This window comes from Peromyscus leucopus, chromosome 7 (assembly GCF_004664715.2).
Source record: "Peromyscus leucopus breed LL Stock chromosome 7, UCI_PerLeu_2.1, whole genome shotgun sequence".
Lineage (NCBI taxonomy): Eukaryota > Metazoa > Chordata > Mammalia > Rodentia > Cricetidae > Peromyscus > Peromyscus leucopus.
In genome coordinates, this window is record NC_051069.1 from 85064965 (window position 1) to 85091540 (window position 26576).

A 26576-nucleotide genomic window follows, 5' to 3' on the forward strand; every position below is an offset into this window, starting at 1 on the left:
TTATTTATTTTGTATACAGCATGTATGACCAGAAGAGGGCACCAGATCTCATTACAGATGGTTGTGAGCCACCATGTGGTTGCTGGGAATTGAACTCAGGACCTCTGGAAGAGCAGCCAGTGCTCTTAACCTCTGAGCCATCTCTCCAGCCCCACTTTCTTCTTTTGAAATCACGCTAATAGTCTACATCCTCAACAATAAAACCAGAGAGCCGGAAAGACAGCTTAGTAAATAAAGAGCCCTAAATGCTCTCTCCTTCTTTCAGAGGACCCCAGTTAGGTTCCAGGTACCCAGACCAGATGGCTCATGACAGCCTGTAACTCCACCTTCAGGGGATCAAACACCTGTAGTGTTTGCAAACACCTATTCATGTGTGGTATATACCCGAACACACACACACAAACACATAAATAAAAACTAAATTAAAAAAAAACTAAACCAACAAGGACTAAATCAAGAAACCTAAATGGTATGTAAATAAAACAAACTAATCCGACTAACAGTACTTTAAATGACTATAACAACCATACGTAAGCAGGGAAGGGAGTAGTGGAAGAGGCCTCATTCAAAGAATTTCACCGTAGGCTCTCAGTCCAGGAGTAAAATCTGCAAACAAACCTTGGAATGTCTTTTTCTTTTTCTGTTGAGACAGGGTCTATATAGCCCTGGCTATCCTAGGATCTCTATGTAGACCTCACTGCCTAAAATGCACAGAAATCCACCTCCTCTGATTCCTGAATGCTAGGATTAAAGGCATGCACCACAACGCCTGGCTTAGGACTATTTTTAACAGGTAAACTGAAGTTGAAAATCAATAAAACAGAAACTGTAAGCAAACAACAACAAAACTTTATTATCTTTATTATATCTATTTAAAAGCTATCTACTATAAAACTCTTAGAAAAATGCTATAATAAGCATATTGTTTTGGCAATTCATCTACACACAGCAATCACTTAGTCTCTTTTATTATTTATACATCAACACAGCTGATAAAAACAGAAAAAAAAAGAACCTCTAAGATCATATATAGTATGAGTACAAACTAATACAGAAAGGCAATGCCTTCAGGAATGGGAATTTTCATCATTAGGAGAGTGAATTATAGTCTGGAGCAGCAATAAGAAAGGAACAATGTTTTCTTGCCCTGAGGTATATGGGTTATTTACCTCCTAATTTCAGGGGATATTCAGATATCAACTGAAGCAAAGACACAGAAGGTCCCAGCATGAAGGAGTCTTGGTAGCTTCAGATCCATAACTTAGGGTATGGATCTGAAGGGGAGGGAAGAAGTAGACTAGGCTAAAAGAGGAATTTTACAGCGTAGTCAGACCATTAGGAATGTAGATGATAAAGAATACCAAATCTGCCAGGCAGTGGTGGCGCACGCTTTTAATCCCAGCACTCGGGAAGCAGAGCCAGGTGGATCTCTGTGAGTTTGAGGTCAGCCTGGTCTACAGAGTGAGCTCTAGGACAGGCACCAAAACTACACAGAGAAACCCTGTCTCAAAAAAGAAAAAACAAAAAAACAAAAAAACCCACAAACAAAAAACAAACAAATAATAATACCAAATCTGCAGGGAAAGTGCTGGCAACCTTAGGGTGTCCACTCAGTTTGAGTGTCTTTGAGTGTCTTGTCTCGTGTGTTTGTGTGTGTGTCTCCCTAAAAGCTCTGTGTAGTGTCATGAGTTCTTCAAAAAGACATCCTCTGGAAATACTTCCCAAGTATCCACTGCTAGGAAGTCAGAGGCAATTACCCATGACCTTGCTATACCTTAATGCTTATAGAGATATGTCATTTAACCCACATTCAATAAAAATTAGTTGAATATGTAACGATTTGCCATAATCTGAGTGGACTAGATCAAAAAATGAACTGGATTATCAGGTTGGTAAAGAAATGATATATGAGTTCCATTTTTAAGTTTCTGAAATATTAAAAATAAGAAGTTGTTCTAAGAACATAAAGTAGAGAATTATTTCAAAGTAATTTTGATGAAAAAATAAAGATAAAGATATGCTTACTGTACAACAAGCTGCTGGCACACAGTTCCATTCTCTGTTATCAGTTCATTCAGTTTTAATTCAAGGTGAACTTTTCCCTGTGACAAAAAAAAAATCATAAACTGAACAGTCTATTTTGTTAACAAAATATTACAATGTACTTTTGTCCAAATGGCACACATATTTAATAATTCACTAACCACTATCACATGGCTCTGCATACACTTAGTTGTTAAGTGTATAATAACCAACAATGTATATATGGAAGTTCTGAAAGAAAAGTCTAATACTTGTATTAAATACAATATGCAAAAAATTTAAGAACTTTATGCCCTGTTTAAACATAAACATAAGTGTTTATGTACCTTAATGACCACAGTTTTTCCTTAAAGATGGCACTTGTGTTTTTGGAAAAATTAAGAAATTAATTTCTAAAGCTGTAAAATTATGTAAAAGACAGTAAGAATCAATTTTTTAAAAAACTTTCTTCTATCAACTACTAAAGATTGATTTAATATATGCTATATTTTAGGAAGTACTATGGGAACAGATGGGAACAGATGTCTAAGACACAGGCACTACCTACCAGAAGTTCACAAACTAGCCAGGGATACATAAATTAAAGAGTAACAATACATGGCCAAAACCATTAATGGAAGGACTGGAATAAAACAGTTCTCTCTGAGGCACAGCTGTTAAGAGGTGGGTTTAAAACATAGTTTAGTAAGTTGAAAGCAAGTCAAGCTGTCAACTTTCTTAAGAAAAGAGTTAGGAACAACATAATCTAGAGCTTGGTTATCTTCTCCTTTCACTGGTGATGAGCAATTCTAAACTGGTTAACAATTAGTGCTGCATTACCTCTACTCAACTGACAAGACAAATACCCACAATGCAAAGTGAAGATCTTAGGGTATATCGTCTAGTGGCTGGTGAACTGAGAGATCTTATCAGATGTAGGGATATTTACTCTCTAGTTATGGCTTCTCTTCAGAGCTCTTTTAGACATTCATTCAAAGACTCTAACCTGAATCAGTTTTACTGCTCTATGGGGACTTGTCTTACAAGAACACATCTCAGGACTATGAGCTATGAAGTTCAGGGTTAGATGAATACCACGTGATAAACAACAAATAGTTATGAGTCATAATGCAAAGGTCTGCACAAGAGGATTAAGCTCTGAAGCAACAAAAGGCATCAATGTGTAAAATGAGCAGTTATGTAGAGCTGGAATTAAACTGAGAAACAGTCTAGGAAACTCTAAGCACATACTGATACAAATCACACATCTCTTACACACTGTGTCTTTCACCATTCCTGCATTTACAGCATTCACAACCTCTGTGATTCAAGACTGGTCTTGAAGGTCTATACTACATAGTAATTTCTAGTATCACTCAACTGGAACTTTAAGTCACATTTTCTGTTATGCCAGCATGTGTGTGTTACTTATCCAGAAAGGCAGTTTATACAACTGAGCAAACATCTGCATGTTAAAGCAATTCACTATTTTAAAACATACACATTTTGTAGTACTTCCATACGTCTCTCAGGATATGTCTAGGATCTATTCTATTTCTAAAACAATAAAAACCATTAAAATAGAGAAAGAAAACTATTCATAACTAAAATCACAGTACATAATCCTAGAAATAAAATATTTAATGAAATTTTACCAGGAATTATTATCATTGATTCAAGCCAAGCTAGTATGTTAATTACTCCTACTAATGGTCAAGAGAGCATTCCTTTGGTATTAGTTAATAACACAATTGTATATTAACCTGGTCAAGAAAATACTTAAGATAGGACAAATAGATACACATAAATTAGGGAGGAACACTAAAACTGAAAGACAGTTTAAATTAAGGAATTATAATTTATAAACAATAAAACAGCAGCTAATTGTCTACTGAAAATTATTTATTATTATTAGTGTGTGTGTGTGTGGCCACTGGCACAGCATGGTCCTGCAGAGGTCAGAAGTTGTCCCCTCCACCTTTACATGGACTCTGGAGCTAAAGGTCAAGGTGTCAGGTTTGGGTCACAGAATGCTTTACCCACTGAAGCATCTTCCCAGCTCCCATTGTCTACTTTCATAAAAAGATGATAATTGGTTTATAAAAAAACAAAAACAGTTACAGCCGGGTGGTGGTGGTGGTGCATACTTTTAATCCCAGCTCTTGGGAGACAGAGGCAGGTGATCTCTGAGTTCAAGGCCAGCCTGGTCTACAGAGCAAGTTCTAGGACAGCCAAGATAATAAAGTTTTGTTGTTATTTGAACTCTGTGAGTTCGAGGCCAGCCTGGGCTACCAAGTGAGTTCCAGGAAAGGCGCAAAGCTACACAGAGAAACCCTGTCTTGAAAAACCAAATAAAAAAAAAAAAAAAAAAAAAAGAGTGAGTGGTTAAGAGCATTCACTGCTCCTGCAGAAGACCCAGGTTTGACTCCCAGAACCCACATGGTGCTCACAACCACTCGTAACTCTAGTTCCAGGGGATGTGATGCCCCCTTCTGACTTCTGTGGGACTCACACACATGTGGTACACATACATATACTCAGGCACAGATACATACACTTAAGTAAATATTTTTTTAAAAAATGTTGTCAAAGAGCTGAACACATGGCTCAGCATTAAGAGCACTGGCTGCTCTTGCAGAGGGATTGGGTTCAAATGCCAGCACCAGCACCCACATGGCAATTCACAACATCTGTAGCTTACCCTTCTGGCTTCCACAGACATTAGGCACACATATGGTACAGACATACATACATACAGGCAAAACATCAACACACATAAAATAAATTTTTTTAAACTAAAATTCTGTCCAAAAGGTAAAAAAATGCACTCATTAAATACTGCTATCACGAACTCCTGAAAAGAAAATAAATAATAACTACAATAATAAAGTAGCAAAGTAAAAGGCTAAAAAATATTTCAACTGTTTTGGTAAAAATGCAAATAGGGATCATCTCCTCTGAGAACTCAAGTACATTTACGTGTGTCACTTCCTGTGTCTTTACAAGCAAAGGCAACGCTTTACACTGAGATCCTCATTTCATAAATGATCCTTGGGCAACAACTATCAGTAATGACTAGAGTTACAAATACTAATTAGTGGTAACGATAGAAAACTAAACATCTCCCTCTCTGAGATAAAGATACTAATCATTTTATCCACACAACCCCCTAGACAAACAGGCCTAATTCAAACTCCAGAATGTATTGCCTTATGCTTCCTCCAACATCAAATTAGACTTCAGTGGATAGTGACCCAAATTCAGCCAAGTTCTTCTGTAGATTGTGAGTCAGATCTTTAAGAATGAGGAAGCTGTATGGACACAGAAACTTAAAGATGAATATTGCATTTTTTAGTCAACAGAAGAGTAAATTCACAGAAAGAAACAAAGGAAGAGATATGTACTCTCATTAGACATACAAAAAGAATGAGTAAAACCTTATCTTTAAGAATCTTTAGCCGGGCAGTGGTGGATCATGCCTTTAATCCCAGCACTTGGGAGGCAGAGGCAGGCAGATCTTTTTGAGTTCGAGGCCAGCCTGGTCTACAGAGCAAGATCCAGAAAAGGCGCAAAGCTACACAGAGAAACCCTGTCTTGAAAAAAACAAAACAAAACAAAACAAAAACTTTAAATGTGGCAGAGGAGGTAGTGTGGCTGGCAGTGTCTGCCACATATGCATGAGGATGGCATTTAATCCCTACCACCTACCCAGAAAAATAGGTGTGTAAAGAGATGAGTGTCTAACTACATTCTAAATATTTGTTCTGATCCCACAGATAAGTGAAGTCCTCATCTGAAATATCAAGGAAACTTCTCCTTACAACAGATCAAGACCATTGCAGAACACCATAACCAACAAAATGCAGACCTGTAGAGCCCAGTCCCGACAGACACATCTACAACACAATTCCTTTACCTAAGAGGGGGGTGGAAAGATTGTGAGAGCCAGAGGATCAGGGAGTTTGTCTCCTAGTGATGTTAGAAAGTATACCCATAGCCAGGCGGCGGTGGCGCACGCCTTTAATCCCAGCTCTCAGGAGGTAGAGGCAGAGGCAGAGGCGGGCAGATCTCTGTGAGTTCAAGGCCAGCCTGGGCTACAGAATGAGATCCAGGACAGACACCAAAACTACACAGAGAAACCCTGTCTTGAAAAACTAAATAAATAAATAAATAAATAAATAAATAAATAAATAAATAAATAAATAAATAAAATCAAAGTACACCCATTAAGTTTCACCAACAGAAAGCCAATGGGGCTTGGGCTGGGGTACCCTAGGAGGCGCCAACCCTAAACAAAGAACTCTAGCCACCTAAGGAGTGCTGACAGCAGGAGAAATAGTCCTCCCCAGTGAAGAGCACACCAGCTGGTTATCTGATACCAAATGACAGGCCCCAAAAATATACATACAGGCAACCTTATACAGATTGAGCAGGCTGTAGTTATGAACTTAAAAATATACATGTATACACATACATACATATACACATATGTACACATGTATGTAACAACAATTAATGAAAAAAGAAGACATGAATTTGAAAAAGAATAAAGGGGGATATAAGGGAGGGCTTGGAGGGAGGAAGGAGGAAACAGTGTAATTATATTATAATCTCAAAAAATTAAAGAAAAAAAGATGGACATGATATTGTGTACTTGTAATCCCAATGCCAGAGAAGCAGACAGGTAGATCCCTGGGACTCACTGACCAGTAAGCCTAGCAAATTAGTGAACTCCAGGTCCCAATGAGAGACCCTATCTCAAAAAGCAAGAGGGAGTATCTTGAGGAATAGCACCTGAGCTTATTCTCTGGCCTCTAAATGCACAAGCTCACATGCACATGAGCACCTGCACACACAACACCTATCACACACAATTCCCCTATAACACCCTCCCAAATATTTTTCTCTTTATTTTACAAGTATAAAGTTGTTAAAATGAGAGTGAAAGAAGAAAACATTAACTATTACTGCAAAATGAAAGTTAAAAGAACATAAATATGAAAAGAAAGAAATCACTCAGCGGATCTCAGGCCCACCTGCCTTCCAGTATGCACAGTTGCAGGGTTGAGGCCTACTGCTGAGGATGACAGAACACACAGTGCTCACCCATCAAAGCCCCAAATAAAAACTTTCTCTGTGGCAGTCAAGCATTTTATGAGAATTTATATCCCTTCAAAGATCACTTTTAATTACATGAGTTTCTATCTCGTCTGCTGCTGTTTGAACATAACAGCCAACGACCATGCGGCCTTTGTGCAAATGCCTGGTGACTACCACTCACAGGAAGTTCCTGGAATTCACTTCAAAAAGCCCCCTAGGAACTTTCTAATGCACCCCCATTCCTGAAAGACAGTACAGTGCTGTGATTAGGAGTCATACAGATCTCCAACGGAGTCACAGTTACTGTGACTGGAGAAGTTAGTGCATCTTTTAATCCTATTAAAATAATCTGTAAAATGAGGTTGCTACTATCTATCTCTTGGTGCTTATGTGATATAATGTACATTAAGTGCTCACTGTTATACCTGGTACATACTTTTACAATTACTAAAGGTAATCATTAGATTGAGTCCTGGCTAAATTCACTCTCATCACTTTCTATATTGTCATCTATTTTTATTTTTTCATTTTTTTAAAGTTATAAAACATACAGGGCAAACAAACATTAACAGATTAGGCTCTGTATTAATTATGGGCTGTGTTCCTATCTTTTATACTAACAAGGTTAATGTGGTATCCTCAGATTGGTTTGTGGCTAAATAATAATATTCCCAATGACCTCATAATATCTTGGAAAGTATTATCCATCCCTCCCACCTCCTACAGCATTCTTCTTTTAAAATCTATTTTAAATATCGGGTAAATCTTGCTAATTACCATTTAAGATAAAGGTTCTGGAAAGGTTAATGACTAGTGGTCATGAAACAGTACTAAAATTTTAAATGTTGATACTATATATATAAAACATAAGTGCTACTTCAAGTATTTTCCTGTTTCAGAGGTGACAAGTTTTTTATATATATATACTGTCAAAAGCCTGTCCCACAGTATGAGCTTCTAGTGCCATCTCCAAGTACTACATAAAGAATACTCTACAGAGCCCCATATTTTCAGAACTAAACTCTTAAATCCTTCAGAAAAGTTATGCTGGTCATTAACTTTTTTATTTGTTATTTGTTAAGAATGTACTTAACAAATAAATTGTAATGAATCTTCTAATTCATTTCAGATCAAAATCTCAAAGCCTTTTCTTATCTTTCCTTTTGTTCAAATTATTAGAAAGATTAGATGGGTGCAGGGATGTGTGCCTATAACCCCAGCACTAGGGAGGTTTCTAAGGTGTGTAGACGCCAATCTCAAGCATACAGTGAACACCATCTCCAAAAAGGCTAACACCATACCCAATTTCTTATGGGGATTGTGTATGGAAAATGTATTAAATCATGTGTCAAAAAAGAAAAAGTAAGTTGGTAATTTTGTAAGGCTACATTAGAAAGGTACCTATGCTGGCTAGTTTTATGCAAACTTGACACAAGCTAGAGTTATTTGAAAGGAGGGAACTTCAATTGAGAAAATGACCCCATAAGATCATTTGTAGAGCATTTTCTTAATTAGTGATTGATGGGGAAGGGCCCAGCCCATTGTGAGTGGTGCTACCCCTGTAAAGGTGGTCCTGGGTTCTATAAGAAAGCAGGCTGAGCAGGCCATGAGGAGCAAGACAGTAAGCAGCATCCCTCCATGGCCTCTGCATCAGCTCTTTGCCTTGAGGCTCCTGTCCTGTTTGAATTCTTGCCCTGACTTCTTTCGATGATGAATAGTGTCTTAGTTTGGGTTTTACTGCTGTGAAGAGTTACCATGACCATGGCAACCATAATAAAGAAAAACATTTCATTGGGGCTGGCTTATAATTCAGAGGCTTAGTCCATTATCGTAATGGCAAGAAGCAGGGCAGCAAGTAGGCAGACATGATGGAGAAGGAGCTCAGAGTTCTACATCTTGATCTGCAAGCAGCAGCAAGAGAATGCCACACTGGGCCTACCTTGAACATCAGAGACCTCAAAGCCCACTCTGAACAATCCACTTCCTCCAGCAAGGCCACACTTCCTAATAGTGCCACTTCCTATGAGCCTATGGGGCCATTTTTATTCAAACTACTATAAACAGCAATATGGAAGTGTAAGCCAAATACTCTTTCCTCCCCAACTTGCTTTTCTGGTCACAGTGTTTCATCACAGCAATAGAAACCCTAACTAGGATACCACCAGACTGATAGGTGTTAAAAAATTTACATTTGTATAGAAGTTAACAGGTTGTTTGTTTGTTTATTTTAAAAACAAGAGTTTATGCGGCCTGGCTGGCCTTAAAATCCTGCCTTCACTTCCTGGGTTCTGGAATTACAGGCTTACACCATTGTTCGGTTTCTGTGATACTGGGTTCACATCGAGGGCTTTGTGCATGTTAGTCAAACACTCTACCAAACTGAACCACAACACAGCTCAAAATTAATAATTTTAAAGTATCTTCTCATGCCATATGAGCCAAATATGGTGAGTTTTATTCTCATTTTACAGAAATTCAAGACCATGAAAATGACTATATAAAGACACCAAATAAAAGTTTTCTGACTTCTAATTCCAGCCCATTCTACTTCCTCACATTGCTCCTCACCTGGGTCATTAACAATGCTATACCCCTGGGATCTGAATAATACTTATGGTCAAATAAAAAGAATATTAAAATGGGGTAGAGTAGATTAAACAAAAAGTCTTGGCTATCCTTTGTACTTAAGGGATTTCAGCACACAATACTTATTTTTTTTTTTTTTGAGAATTTAATCACAGAGATTGCATGAAAGGTATGAGAAAATGGAGACACACTTTATTTGCAAAGTATCTGTGGGTATGTTTTTCCCCTTGTCTTAAACATCTGTTTGAGTCCTAGTGGTGAATTATAGCCTCCTTAAGAGAAGAAGAATCCTGACTGCAGTTATGCTCTTAGAAATGGTCTCACAATCATTACTGTATTTAATAAATAGGGTTACCAAAAAAAAAAAAAGATTCTCTTGGAAATAATTTTTAAGTCATAGAAATTCAAGCTTTCTAGAAACTTCAACTACTTGGCTAAACATACATTTCTGTTCACATACAGAATCTATACGAGGCCTTTTATTTTGGCAAGAAAAAAGAAGAAACTAACAAGCATAGTGATACCCTTTCAAACAAAGAGATGAGCAGGGCAGGGAGGTGGGAATGAAGGCTGTGCACTGCAGACCCAGGCATGGTTTAAAAGAGTAACATTTTTTTCCAAGTCTAGTTTATTAGAAATGGAATAAAAGCATCCTAATGAGAATGAATAAAATCAGACTTCCATGTATTCCCCTAAAGGTTAGAGTTAATAAAACATCTTTTCCTTTAAAATGTTTTCCTTTTTTTAAAAAAAGCAGTAATTTGTGACTGGGACTCAGAAAAAAAGGAAATGTCCTCTTGCTGAGTGTGGTAGCACACACCTTTAATCTCAGTACCAGAAGGCAAAGGCAGGTGGACCTCTGAGTTCCAGGCCAGCCTGGTCTACATAGTGTGCTACAGGACAGCCAGGGCTACATGGAGAGATTCTGTCTCAAAAACAAACAAACAAAACTCCTAAACTCATAGGTATATACAGCCAGACATTATTTTTTTTTTATCAATGCACATCAATTGCATTTATTAATGGATTTCACTGTGGCATATCTATATATGTATATATTGTACTTTGCTCATGAATACCTTCTTTAAATATGTCTGTTAGATTTTATTTTGCGGTTAGTCCTCTATGAATACATGTATGTATATGTGTGTAGGTGCCATGAATGTGTATGGAGGTCAGAGGTGAGAGATGGTTCTCTGTGTACCTTTAAAGGGGCTCTGGGGGTTGAACTCAGGTCATCAGGCTTAGCAGCAAGCACCTTTACTCAGTGAGCTACCTCACCATTCATACCTTATTTTTATACCTGCATGGAAAAGCTACTTCCTTCCAGCTCTCTACCACTTGAAAGTCTATAATGTGTGGCATTAGAACTTAAAATAAGGTAAAACAAGTTCTAACAGTATAAACTAGTATAACTGGTTAGTTTTCACTCATTTTCTGTATGTCACAATCTCTTGTAGTACTTAACTTACCTGAACTTCTGAATTTGAGTCAATAGGCTGCAGTGAAAACCAAGTTTCTTTACCACTGTGATTACACAAGTCTTCTTTTTTGATGGCTACTTTTCCTACAGAAAATAAATAAGACGATGAGAAAACATATTTTATTCAATCTTATGACTCATAAGCAGTGTTATATACTTTGTGGAAAATACTTTAGACTTGAATCTGTTGATATAAAAATCCACTACCACCCCTTTCTTTGAAATAGGATGCTATGTAGCCCTAGCTGTCCTGGTACTTGCTCTATAGCCCAAGATAGACTTGAACTCAGGGTAATCCTCCTGCTTAAACCTTCCAAGTGCTGGAATTACAGATTTTTGTTTTGTTTTGGTTTTTTGAGATAGGGTTTCTTTGTGTAACAGTCCTGGTGGTCCTCAAACTCCCTTTGTAGACCAGGCTGGTCTCAAACTCACAGAGATCCACCTGCCTATGCCTCCTAAATGCTGGGATTAAAGGCGTGTGCCACCGTCGCCCGACTGGGAGTACAGAATTTAAAAACCTGTTTCTATAAATTTTTTCTCCTCTACCCTAAAGGAAAAATGTCTTATTTCTATTCGTCCATTGGCGGACCCTTTTGTGGGTCATTCTGAATCAGGGGATTAGAAAAACTCAGCCATAATCCCACTCGGGAGGCAGAGACAGGTGCATCTCTGTAAATCTGAGGCCAGCCTCAGCTACAAAGAGAGTTCAGAACAGCCAGGACTATTATACAGAGAAACCTTGTCTCAAAATACCAGGGGAAAAAAAAAGGAAGAAAGAAATTAAGAACTCAGTTGGACTTTAATGTAACTGTATTTTAGCATCAGATCAATAATTTACTAATATATTCAGGATAAAAAATATATACATAAATAGCAGTGCAATATAATTTTCCAGGTTCTATAACACTGTGAATAAAGTGCATGTGCTGGCTAATTTTGATCAGTTATATCTGTATTTAACAAGAGGCTGTATGTTGTAATTAAGTGAAAGGACAAATAGTATCACCTATTAATAAAAAGTATCTAAAAATTATTAAAATTTCACTTTATCAAAACATTATTAAACTGACTATACTGCTTCAATTCATACGTTTAAAAAACAAAAATCAAGGCAACTTTCCAAAGTGCTTCTACCTACCAGGGAAAGAGAGTGTACAATGAACAAGGCAGTATAAAAGAAACAAATGCTCTTCAAATGAAGTATCTGCCATGTTGGGGCAAAGCATTTCCTTCCCCAATTCAAGTTTTAAGAAGTAGACATAGCTTTGCACATGACTAACAATTCAAAGACTGCACAAAAGCTCCAACAAAGGAGGTACGCTCTAGTTTAAAGCAATTCACTTTTTCCCGTTTTTTAAAAAGTGACTACTTGGGGCTGGAGAGATGACTCGGGGTTAAATAAGAGCACTGGGTACCCTTCCAAAGGACCCCCAATCCCAGCACCAACATGGCAGCTCACAGCCGCCTGCAACCCCAGTTCTAGGGGATCCAATACACTCACCTCACACAGACAGACAGACAGACACACAGACACACAGACAAAGCACCAATGTACCTAAAAATTAAAAACACAAAACAACACTACTTTCCTTTGAAGTACCTTAACTGTATGTTATGTCCTTTCACTTATAACATACCTTACTTTTAGTTCAACAGATGAAAACACTAAGAAAATGATAAATGTTTATGAGAAGAAACATCGACTTTGGGATATCAAGTGAAAAGGAAGATAGAAAAATAAGCACAGAAAAACTTATGTTTGAAGTTTTTATTCTGGAAGTAGATGGTGATTATACTACTGCAAGATATATATATATATTTATATATATATAAAACCTGCATGCTTTTCTCATTTTACAAATATTTTATCTTGATAATCCCAGCACTTAGGAGGCAGAGGCAGGTGGATTTCTGTGAGTTAAAGGCCAGCCTGGTGTACAAAATAAGTTGCAGGACAGATACAGAGAGAGACTTTGCCTCAAGAAAAAAAAAGGAAAAAAGAAAGATTTTAAAATTTGGAAAAAAGCTGCCAAAAACAGTGTACATGAAACTTCCATTTTCTTCACCCAGAATTTCCAAAATCTATTACATTAGTACATTTTTATCGTGTTTTGCTCTCTTTCTGATATATATATATATATGTGTGTGTGTGTGTGTGTGTGTGTGTGTGTGTGTGTGTATACATATATATATATATAATAATTTTTTCCCTCTGGGCCATTAAAAAATAAATTAAATACAGTACACACGTTTTAAAGGGATCATTTGTTTCTATTTTGTGTACATTGGTGTTTCTCCTGCACGTATGTCTATATGAGGGTTTCGGATCCCCTGCAACTAGAGTTACAGTTGTGAGCTGCCATGTAGGTGCTAGGAATTGAACCTGGGTCCTCTGGAGAGCAGCCAGTGATCTTAACTGCTGAGCCATCTCTCCAGCCCCCTACAATACACACTTCAAAACAAGAAATTTTATGGCATGTGACTTACACCTTAATAAAGTTGTTACTTAAGTTATTTAACATATTAGTTTTATAAGCTTATCTCTTTATTTATAACTTAGAACTGAAATTATAGACATATAATTAAAGATAAGTTAAAATATACAATTAGATTTTTATTAGAATGGCAACTATTGTAATACTACTACTCAAAGGAGACCTACTGAAAATTCATTAATTTACTAACACAGAAAATTTAAAATACATAAAACTCTAAACCCATGAATCTTTTTTCTTTTAAATATTCAGTGAAATCTAATATAAAGATAGAATTGTACAAAGTGACACTAGGAAAATTTACTTCAGGGTTTTTTTGTGAATTTTAAGATGAGAAATAAAGGTAAAACTGAAATTATTCTGGTACTGAATGTGTACACTGATATCTAAGTACAGAATATGGGCATTAACTAAAAGAAGCAAATATTCCTTATACTACTAAAGGAATTTAGATGAGGGTCAAATTATATAAACTTCTTGAAATGTTTCATCTATGGATTATATAAAATTCTTAAGAAATCAACATACCTGAAATGGCTTAGGATACAAAATAATGAAGTGTTCAATTTAGTATGGTATGAATGTAGGATAATCGTAATTATCATAATTCCAATTATCACTGATTCTGTATCAGAAGTAAATTTTAAGGGAATGAATAATAGCTTGGTACTTAAAAAATACATGTATACATACATATGTATGTATATATATGCACATACATACACATGCACACATACGCCTTACAGCTGAAGTTCTTATCTTTTTTTAAAGATTTATTTATTTATTATGTATACAGCATGTATGACTGCAGGCCAGAAGAGGCACCACATCTCGTTACAGATGGTTGTGAGCCACCATGTAGTTGCTGGGAATTGAACTCAGGACCTCTGGAAGAGCAGTCAGTGCTCTTAACCTCTGAGCCATCTCTCCAGCCCGTGAAGTTCTTATCTTTTACAGATTTTTGTAAGGGAATATTGTTGCTACCTTCTCCCGAGGAAAAAGCACAGAGAATATCTAGCATACAACTTTTAACATCTTCAATTTATATAGAATTACTTTTTTAGCCTTTCTTGTTATTAGGATCCTAGGTACACTACAAAAGCACTTTGGTACTGAACTACAGTCCCAGTCCTAGGATATAATTTTTAGAGAGTTTTCTAAGCCAGATGTGGTGGGCACATGCTTATAACCTCGGCACTTATGAAGCTGAAGCAGAAGAACTGTGATCTCAAGTCAGCAGGGGGAGGGAGACCATATATATATATGGATATATATATATATATATATATATATCCATATATATATGTGTGTGTGTGTGTGTGTGTGTGTGTGTGTGTGTGTGTGTGTGAGTAAGAATGAGCATGAATGAGAGAAAGAACTTCTGCAGAACCTCCAGTCTACCATTTCCGTAATTTTAAAGCTTTAAGCAGACTTTGTAAATATTTATGCAGATGTGTACACACACACACATACACACACACACAGCAAGTACTCGACTTTAAAAGGGAGAGTTGAAAGTTTTTATTTGGAACTTTATTGCTTTGATCAATTCATGCCCTCATTCTATAATCACACTGGTACTGATAAAAACAGTGATTCAAGTTCCATGTTGCCTCAACTTAAGCCTATTTAACCAAATATGTGCTTAAAAGCTGCATAGAAATTCATCTTTTCTACTAAATCTTTCAGATGAAAGGAAATACACCTGATATGGGTGTCTTCCCAAAAGACCATCCAGCCCCACAAGTACAACATTTGAGAAGCAAATTATCTTCTTCTTATGCACCCCCACCCCGTTTTTGTTGTTATTTTGTTTTTCGAGACAGGGTTTCTGTGAAGCCTTGGCTGTCCTGGAATTTGCTGTGTAGACCAGGCTGGCCTCGAACTCAGATCTGCCTGCCTCTGCCTCCCAAGTAATGGGGATTAAAGACATGAGCCACCACCGCCTTTTTAAAGAAGTATTGGTTTGGTTTTCTAGATGGAAGCCTGACTCTGTAACCCAAGGTAGCCTCAAACTCACAGCAATCCTGCTGCCTCGGTCTCTTGGTATACAAGTGTGGACTTGCATGCCTGGTGAATTTTACTTTAAAAATAAGCAAATAGCAAAGGCAACTTTGGTAAATCATTATTTACTGAAATAAATATTAAAGGCCTTGGCAAGAAACACTAAATGAAGACTATAGGATTTGTAAAGGGGCAATGAAGACACAGAGCATCTTAGCAACATGCAGTTAATTATCAGTTACTCTCGAATGCTGCTAATAACCAACAGCTTCTTTCAAATCCCTACTCTACCTCTCTGACATTGAAAGATCTTGCAGTATGTGATAGGTATTATTGATCTCTCCTATCCCCCCTCTTCCTACCTTCTGATAATGTCTTATCAGTGTTCACTGGGGACTCTTGATACCTGAAACCCTCCTCATTTGCTCCCAGTTACTTTTGCTCAATCCAGAGCAGCTCCTAAGTTCTCAGGTAATGTAAGTTTAATTTGTTTGAAACCAAAGTCCCTTCTCCCCTTTTTACATGTCCCTCAAACTTGAACATTCCTCCAGTGTTTCCTACTCAGTTAGTAACAACCACAGAAATACCACCTCCCCTCACATCGTTTTCACCCTTTGGTCCCTAAGTCCTATCTGAACCCTATAAAGCACTCCCTCTTAGGCATTTCTGATGCCAATGCCCCATTCACCTCACATAACAGCATCTTCACTGTCTCCATGCCCCAGTCTCACCCTAACTACCTATTGTCTATGATTTCCAAACTACAAAACCAACAAACAAGAGTACATAAAAATATGGGGATTTGCCAGGCGGTGGTGGCGCACGCCTTTAATCCCAGCACTCGGGAGGCAGAGGCAGGTGGATCTCTGTGAGTTCGAGGCCAGCCTGGTCTACAGAGCGAGTTCCAGGAAAGGCTCAAAACTACAGAGAAACCCTGTCTCGAAAAACTAAAAAAAAAAAAAATATGGGGATTCATTCATACAACTATACAGAGCCACTATATTCTTAAAAGGTTCAAAATCATTATCTACAGAATAAAGTTTAAATTTCATAGTTTTTCAAAGCTGAAACGTTTTGTATCACAGCTTGACTCCAATGTATATTCCTAGCTGCGCTTTCTTACCATTCTTCTCCTAACAACACCCCATTAACATCAACACCAACACAGAACTAACATCCCAGACACAGCACTCATCCTTCCTCCTCATCACCTGTCAGGTACTACGACCTGCTACTGCACTTCCTTCTCCTACCTTGTTAAGAGTCTCAGTTAACTGTTTTAATTTTTTTTTATATTGCAGAGAGGGCACTGTGCACACACATGCATGCACACATGTGTGTTTTGGCATGTGCATGCTGTGGTTTGCATTAAACAAAACTGGTTCTTTTTTCTTCTGTGATTCCTAAGTATATTGTTCACATCTCCAGAACAAACTCTATTATAATATAGGTTGACCATCCCTAATCCAAAAAACCTGAAACCAAATAGGCTCTGAAATCTAAGACATTCTGAACATCAATGCAACATTAAAAAAAAAGTTAGATTTGGGATGTTTTTCTATTATGAATGAGCAATTGAAAAAAATATACAAAAGTATGTCAAAACTCCAAAATCTCAAACATTTCTAGTCCTAAGTATTTCCAATAAAGCATACTTGCTGAATATTAGAGAACAAGGCTGCCTCTCAGATAAAATGGAAGCAACGTGTCTTCTATTATCTTCGGAACTCTACCTTTTGTATGCTCCATGTAAGTATCTGGCAACTGTTTAATTTAACTGAGGATGCAGCCTAAGAGGAGATCTATCAATAAGAGGTTTCTAGGAAGAAGAAAGAGTGCATGAAAGTTAAGAAGCAGTCATAAGAAAAATACTTAAGAAAACAACTCGGTGGCCATTGAGATGGTGTTGATCATAATCCCCAGGACCTACACAGCGGAAGGAGACAGCATTTGCTTTTGTGGTTTGAATGAAAATGGCTCTCATAGGCTCACGGAGTGGCCTTGTAGGTGTTGCCTATTGGAGGAATTGTGTCACTGGGAGTGGGCTTTGAGGTTTCAAACGCTCACACCAGGTCCAGTGTTACTCTCTTCACCTCCATATCCAGCACCATGTCTGCCTGCATCTGCCATGTTTCCCACCATGCTGATAATGGACTAAACCTCTGAACTGGAAGCCAGCCCCAACTAAATGTTTTCCTTTATAAGAGTTGCCATGGTCATGGCGTCTGTTCATAGTAACAGAACACTAAGACAGATGCCTACAAGTTGTCCTCTGACCTAGCCATGCAAACCATGTGGGCATGCAAGTGTGTGCATGGCTGGCTTTCTCTCTCTCATAAAAACAAACAGAAGAAAACAAAAGAAAACGCACTACCACGAAAATGTCTCTTTGTTGACTTTCAATAAGCTCTGAGGCAGAAAAGAATTTGAAAGAACAAGTATTCGGCAGTGGAAGTGACAAAAGGTAGCATATTTTATGGTTCAACTCTGAAATCCTTCCCTACAGCTCATGTATTTTAAACACCTGGTCCTCAGCTAGTGCTGTCTGGGGAGGTTTGGTGCCTAACTGATAGAGACAAGTAACTAGAGCAGGCATTTGAACCCTAGTTCTTGTCCCCTGCTCCCTGCTCCCTGGTCAACTGCCAGGATGAACCTGTCACTTTATGCTCCCAGTGACCAGGCCTGAGCCACCCCCCCTGCTGTGCCTTCTCTCCATGACGAATCCTTCCTCCTTCAAGTCGCTTCTGCCAGGAACTTGTCATGGTGATGTGTAGTTGAAAAGTTTTTCTTCAGTCCCACCCGGCCTGTGGTCCCACAGCCACTTATAAAATAATTACTCAGAGGCTTACATTAATTACCAATTGCATGGCATATGGCAGGCTTCTTGCTAGCTAGCTCTTATATCTTCAATTAATCCATTTCTATAAGTCTGTGTTTTGCCACGTGTTCTGTGGCTTACCAGTCTGCTGGCATGTTGTTCCTTGGGCGGCAGGCTGGCGACTCTCTGCCTGTGCCTCTCCTTTTTTTGTCTCTCTGCTTGAATTCCCTGCCTTTTAGATATTGTAACTGTAATTCCTGCTTGATAACTGTTCTATTACATTAACTTTACTATGTTAAAATTAAAACCTTCCTTTTTGATTAGAAAGAAAAGGGAACGTTCTATGGGATGTCTTTCTGTATGCTGTGAGTATGTGTTGCTCTGATTGGTTGATAAATAAAGCTGTTTGGCCTATGGCAAGGCAGCTTAGAGGCAGGCAGGAAATCCAGGAAAGAGTCAGGAAGAAGAAAGGCAGAGGTGGAGGAGATGCCATCCCACTGACTGGGGAACAGCACATAATGGCACACAGGTAACGCCACAGAACACGTGGTGACATATAGATTAATAGAAATGAGCTACGTTTAGTTATAAGAGTTAGCTAGTAAGAAGCCTGAGCCATAGGCTACATAATTTACAACTAATATTAAGCCTCTGAATGATTGTTTTATAAGCGGCTGCAGGAATAGGGTAACAGAGATTTGTCTGGACTGCTCAGAGCCAGGCTGAACACAGGAAAACTTCCGACTACAGTAATGAGAAAGAATACAAGTCTGTAGACATCTACAATACAAATGTGATAGATCAGGGCTGATGGGGCATGCTGTAATGCCATCTACTAAGGGGACTGGGATAGGATGATCCTTTGAGCCCACCAGTTCAAAACCAGTCTGGGAAATATAGTGACATAATCTTCACGGGGGATAAAGGAGGGCGGGGAGCTGAAGAAATGGTTCAGCATTCAAGAGCAATGATTTATTTTTCAGAGGACTTGGGTTTGATTCTAAGCACCCACATTTTACAAATATTTTATCTTGATAATCCCAGCACTCAGGAGGCAGAGGCAAGTGGAGCTCTGTGAATTCAAGGATAGCCTGGTCTACAAAGTGAGTTCCAGGATAGCCAGAGCTACACAGAGAACCCTGTCTCAAAAAAAAAAAAAAAAAAAAAAAAAAGCCGGGCGTTGGTGGCGCACGCCTTTAGTCCCAGCACTCGGGAGGCAGAGGCAGGCGGATCTCTGTGAGTTCGAGGCCAGCCTGGGCTACCAAGTGAGCTCCAGGAAAGGCGCAAAGCTACACAGAGAAACCCTGTCTCGAAAAAACCAAAATAAATAAATAAATAAATAAATAAAAAATAAAAATAAATAAATTATGAATTGTACCTACCTATACGAAGATCTCTTTGTAAGACATTCTTATCATAAACATAAAACGACAAATACTGGAAAGTTCTTGGAATCTCAAAGTAAAATTCTTCACTGAAATATGGTCTAGAGAGAAAAGAGAAAGCTCATTATGCCAAATAATATATAATTTATTATTACTATTAAATAATTCATTACTACCACTATTAAAATAGTCCTGTTAAATAAAATCAATTCAAATGTCACTTTCAATAAACATCAATGAAATTATAAACTAAATTCTTTAGAAAAGAACTTCAAAAACTCCAAAATTATTCTCAATATTGTTTTAGTATTGAGATCCTAAACAAATTAAGCTGAACTAAAAAGACCTCAGGTGTTAAAAGAATTCTAAACACATAATTTTTCAGAAGGTCCTGTGGACAGAAGATCTAGTAACTGCCTAGGTCATGGTCACCTAAGTAGACCTAAATGAGAGTCAAGAACAAAGCCATTCACATTATTATCTTAGAAATATATAACTACATAAAGTTGTATTGATCACAATAATACCTAACACCTAAAATGGATAATGCTATATAAAATATTTTCAAATGTACTATAAATATTGAATATTAAATATTTTTATTATCTTTCCCAAGTTATTTATAAACTACATATTATCAAATCTTATCTATGGAGGCTGGTGGCCTTTGATAAATTTACAAACCTGTGTAGCTTCCACACCAATCAAAATATAGAACACTGTTACCACCCTAGAAAGTTCCCTTATGATCCCAATAGTACCTTACACAAACAACTAGTTTTATGGGGTTGGAGGAGTCCAGGGCCTAGACTTGGGGCCTTGTATATGCTAGGCAAGTACTCTACCACTGAGCTATAATTTTAGTCCAGTGATAAGAATTCTTCCTATGTGTGTGTATGTGTGCACATATGTGTACAGGTGTGAGTCTATCAATGTTGAGTGTCTTCTTCAATCTGTCTCCACCTTATTTTTTGAGACAGGGTCTTTCCCCGAGTCTGGATTTCCCTGTGCCTACAGGCCCAGCTCATTTTCAAGCCATGGCAAACAGCTTGTTACATAGGTGTTGAGGATCCAAACTCAGGTTCTCATGCTTGTACGACAAACACTTTACTCACGGAGCTAACTCCCCAGACTCAGTGATTTGATTTGTGTGTACATATGTGTGAAATGGGTGCATCAGGATAGAGTTGAGAAGTTGAAATCGAACATCTTCCTCCATCTGTATCTACCTTATTTTTGACACAGGGTTTCTTGCCGAACCTGCAGCTCACTGATTTGGCTATTCTGACTGGCCAGCAAGTCCCAGGGATCCTCTTGTCTCCACATCCTCAGTCTTGGGATTACATCACCAGTGTTTGGTAATGGGTTGCTAAGTATCTAAAATGAAGTTCTCAATGCTTTCAAGGAAGCACTTTATCAACTGACTCATCATGGGTGGGGAAGGCCTGGGAGGCCCCACTGGCAGTCAATGACTACTAGAACAGAAAACCATTTTCTTCAGTGGTGCAGCCGTTGGTTAGTTTCCGTGCTCCAGGAAATAATGTCCCACCCATGCTTATGCAAGAGGCCTAATTAAACTCAGTGGGTCACCTACATACACGAAAATAGGAGTACTCATTAGAAGGTGTTCAGAGGGTATGCAAGGGGTATGACTTAAAAACAACACATTCATGTGTAGTTGTTGCAGGATACTTGAGCAAACTGTAAAGATGTGTCGCTGTTTTACCTTGCCTGTCTAAGGCACCTGATTGGTTTAATAAAAAAGCTGAATGGCCAGTAACTAGGCAGGAGAGGTTAGGCAGAACTTTCTCAGACAGAGAGAAGAATGAATCTAGGTGCATCAGAGTCACCAGCAAGACATGAAGGGAGTCAGACATGGAAGAAGTTGGACATACAGAATGGAGAAGAGGTAAAAAGCCACACAGCAAATGTAGATTAATTAAGCAAGTTAATTTAAGTTATAAGAGCTAGTTGGAAACAAGCCTAAGCTAAAGGCCAAGCTTTCACAATTAATAATAAATCTCTGTGTCGTTATTTGGGGGCTGGTGGTCCCAAAAGAAATTCCAACAACACAGAATTTTCAAAGATTGAATTAAAAATAAAACCTATCTCCCAGAAACTTCCCTTGTACCCTCTGCAACTACCCCATCACACTGTAAGTCAAGTGGTGAAAGCTCTATCACATTACATTACCGATTAAATCCTAATATTGACAAAATGGTTTCAGACTATGTTTGCTTGATCTCTTTTCATGTGTCTTCAAGACATTTGTATATCATCTTTTATGAAATATCTGAGTCTTCTCATATTTTAAATGTCTTAATTATTAAGGGTTTTGCTTTCATTTAGAGGTGTTTAAAAGCAGAATATATTACATAATTCTTTTGGAAATTCTACACTATTTTCTGTTTCATAATTCAAAGTTATAAAAACTAAAGATCAAGAACAAAAAGAAAAAACTCGGAAGGAGAAGTTAGATCTACCATGTAGCTACTTTCATCTGAATGATTGGTCGCAACTTATATAAATATTGAGAACATTATAATAAAATCAAGATGTGGAAAGGTTTTTAATACATATTGTTTTGCCCCATTCTAAAAGGAAAAATTAGAGGACACTCAGAATCTAAGAATTATCTAATCTAACTAGCTATACTCTTAAGTGTCTAATGTAGTAACAGTGCTAGCTTTAAATTATCTTTCAAATTATTTTCTTATTTTTAAAGGTGGATAAAGAAATAAAGAAAACCGATTTCATCATTTTCTGCTACACAAAAATTCATAAAGGTTAAAGGTTAAAAAATATAAGCTAATTCTGGTTATTTTCATATATATGGCTACATATTACAAACTACAAGTACCCAACTTATGGACAATTACTATTTAATTTTATCACTGAATACCTTGTGATATAAAATTGTTGTAACAGACTGAAATTTAAATAATTTCAGGCCTCAAATCCCTGCCTGCTGTGCCTTTAACTTCATTCATTATGTGACAAATTATTCAGACTGTTGGTGACATTATATCATTTATAAATGTAAATAAAAAAGACATGTATGAATTTGTATGCACAAATGTGAAAAACATTAATATAAGTCTATGACTTATGACAAAATCTTTGAAGTGGGACCAGTGGGAGTTGGTTCTCTCCTTTCACCATGTGGGCTCTGGGCACCTGCTATAGAACAATATTTGCATACTATAAATATGTATTGCTGTTAATAAAAAGCTGACTGGCCAATAGCTAGGCAGGATTTGTGGGGCAGAGAAAATGCTGGGAAGAAGAAAGGCCAAGTGAGAGAGTCACCAGCCAGAAGGAAACGAAGCAAGACATGCAGCAGAGGTAAAAGTCACGAGCCTCGGAGTAGCACATAGATTAATAGAAATGGGTTAATTTAAGTTCTACGAGTTAGTTAGTAATAAGCCTGAGCTATTGGCCGAGCATTCATAATTAATGGTAAGTCTCTGAGTAGACATTTGGGAGCAACTGCTGGGGCACATAAAAACTCCAACTACAGTTACTAAACTCAAGCAGTCAAGCTTGACAGCTGACATCTTTACAAACTACTGACTAACCCTCTACATTGGCCTACTTTAGTTTTATATAATACTTTCCTTATGAAGAGTTCAAACTTATAAGGACCAAAAGACATAAAAGGGCATGCAGAGGGATATGCCTACAACACAGGCATTTCAGAGGCTGAAGAAGGAGTAAGAGTTCAAGGTCAACCTGGGCTACATAGCAAGACCCTGTGTGCCGAGGAAGAGGAGAGGAAGAAAGGGAAAGGGAAGGTGTAAGAAAGAGGAGAAGAGAGAAAGGAAGAAGAGGAAAAAAGACACAGGCAAACTTCAGAGGGGAAGACAGGCAAGAATAAGGAGACAGGGTAAACACAGTACCAAAACATATTCCAGAAATTCAATGGAATGAAATACAAGTTACAACTTGTTTTTTGTTTGGTTTGGTTTTTGTTGTTGCTTGTTTGTTTTTGAGACAGACTCTCACTATGTAGCCCTGGAACTTCCTATGTAGACCAGGCTGGCCTCAAATTCAACAGAGACCTGCTGTGATTGAAAGCATGTGTTATGATACCTGGCTTTAGCATAATCCTAAATCAGAATTACAAACACTGCAACAAGGCAGAGGAGGCAAATTAAGAATTTGCTGTGATACTTTCAAAGTGTAATTAACTTCCAAAGATGAAAACAACCTACCAAGGGCTTATCCCCTGTTAATATACTAATAAGTTAACTTCAAGTGTGAGTGTGAGTGAATGAGTGTGTGTGTGTGTGTGTGTGTGTGTGTGTGTGTTATGTGTGTGTTCTTGTGTATATGTAGGTACAGGGGGTAAAGGGTGTGTAGGCTAGAGGTTGATATTAGGTTTCTTTTTCAATCATTTTCCAACTTATTTTTTGAGACAAAGGCGCTTGTTGAACAATTTGGCTATACTAGTTGGCCATCCAGTTCTTTGGATCCTCCCATCTCCATGTCCTCAGCACTAGGACTACAAGTGGGAACTACTGCACCTGACTTTCTCACATGGGTGCTGGGGATGGAACAGCAATTCTCATATTCATGCTCCAAGTACTTTACCAACTAAGTCATCTCTCTAGCTCCAACTTGCATGAATTTTAAGAATTAATTTATTCTTTGGAGAAATAAAATGATGCACTTTGAGGAAAGCTCAAATAAATAGGCAAAATTTAGCCTAGAAAACAGACTCAAGTCTTACAATAGTTTTCAAACATTTAATAGTGTCATATAAAAGATGAACTAAACTCATTCCCCAGAAAATCTAAGGGACCTCCTAGGACAACTCAGAAAAAATACTTCCTAAGGCAATGAAAAGCCACATGAAAGCAAGCACTGCATTGATGTCATTCTCACAGACAGACGCGTAAACAGAACCCAGAACTGAGCAAGAGCTTGGTACATGGTTGGATGTCATTTTAATAATCATTAAGCAATTAAACATAAGCACTTTCTGAGTCAGAACAGTTCAAAGACCAAGCAGACTGCTTAGGAAGCATGAACTTCTTGGTGACTGGAACATTATTAAGCAGATGCCACATGACCCCTAGCCAAAGCTACTGTTAAGGAGCCGATGATGTTGTTAGCCTAACTACTGAACATTCAAGGCCCCTTCAAATGCTTACATCCTGTAATTCTAAAAATAAATTCATAATAGAAAAGAAAATCTTTAAATAAAAATAGTAGTTTAAATTCAAGAATATCAACTTGATAAAAATCTGGAAAATACATAAAACTATGAATACATATCAAATGAATCGTAATTTGTTATTTTCTACCAACCTTAAAGACTTTTCAACAACCTGGGTGCGATAAACTTCTTCTTGGTCCAAATTTATAGTGCAGAAACAATCTCGCATTTTGTTGGGTCCAAGATATGGCAATAAATTTTTTGCTTCATCTGTTGGCACAAAAGTTTAAATTGATATTAAATATCCTTCCTTATACCATTCAAGGCTTATATATGCATATTTATTCAGTCTGAAAGAAGGCATAATATGGAGTAGAGAAAAAAGGAACTAGTAATCAGAGAGGTCAAGGTGGTCTAAAGGAGACTAGTAAGACTGGAGGATGTGGCTAAAAAGTGATGAGTTTTTCCTGAGAACTCTGTAGCAAAGTGTATTTTTTAATTAAGAAAAAACCTAAATGTTTAAAAACAGAAAAGACTAAAGGGAGGAGCTATGTCTAGACACATGAGGTCATAATACAACACTGCATCCTTCCCCTATGAAAAGGTACTCACTCTCCATTCTGTCCAACAAGTACCATCTCAAGAATTTTCCTGCAATTAATCCCTTTCCTGAATCAGCATTAACTTTCCCTTTGACCAGGTTTCTCTCATCAGCACACAAAAAACATTTCCCCATTAAAACAAACAAAAGAAGCAACTAATCATCCTTAATCCCACCTCTTCTCCCTTGCCAAACCTCCACTTCTAAATTTCTTTCTCACTTTCCATCCACTCTTTGGTCCTCTCTAACCAGCTCCTGATCCCAGTGTGACACTGAAACTACTTTAACCAAAGTCACCAATGTCAATAAATGCTGGCTTACTAAGTCCTATGTTCAATCTTGGTCTCACTATAGCCACCCTTGCAGCATCATTAACAGTGTGAACATTTCACAAGCTCCTTCCTCTTGGATTCTACAACATACTATTTCTGGCTTTCCTCCTATGTCTTCCACTCTGCTCATCCCCTTCTCACTACAATGCTGTAATTGCCTCAGGGCTCAGTTCTGGACCACCCCTTCTTTTTTTCTATAAACTCCTGCAGCATAGAGTGTTAATACTAGTGGCTTCTAGTTCTGTGTCTGCAGGCGTGACCTTCCCTCCTCCATGCTAAATGTAAATGTTCTCTGGATATCCAGTAGGTATCTCAAATTTAAAAAGTTCCAGAAAAGAAAATCTTATTTCCTCTTCTACAAGCTCTTCCCTTGGTCTACCATTATTTCTCTCTCCCTTATCATATTTCTGCCACTTTCTTATACATCCAGTTCATCAGAAAATCTTTAAAAAGATAAAATCTAAAATTTAATTACTTCTTTCCTTCACCAGTATCACCCAAATCCAAGCACTGTAACTTTTTTGTTCAGACAAGCATGGCTATATCTTTTTTTTTTTTGGCTTTTCGAGACAGGGTTTCTCTGTGTAGC

At 37.7% G+C, this 26576-nt stretch overlaps 1 protein-coding gene across 2 annotated transcripts in view; it reads right to left on the reverse strand.

The window, feature by feature from the left end:
• The window catches only part of Rasa2 (RAS p21 protein activator 2), a 112624-nt gene that overhangs the window by 65570 nt on the left and 20478 nt on the right, over positions 1-26576 (reverse strand). For both annotated transcript variants that reach the window (XM_028866033.2, XM_028866034.2), the window contains exons 2-5: positions 25207-25324; positions 19891-19994; positions 11181-11275; positions 2026-2102 (exon numbers count right to left, since the gene is read on the reverse strand). In XM_028866033.2, the coding sequence (XP_028721866.1) occupies positions 2026-2102; positions 11181-11275; positions 19891-19994; positions 25207-25324 (394 nt within the window). The remainder of the gene's footprint in view (positions 1-2025; positions 2103-11180; positions 11276-19890; positions 19995-25206; positions 25325-26576) is intronic.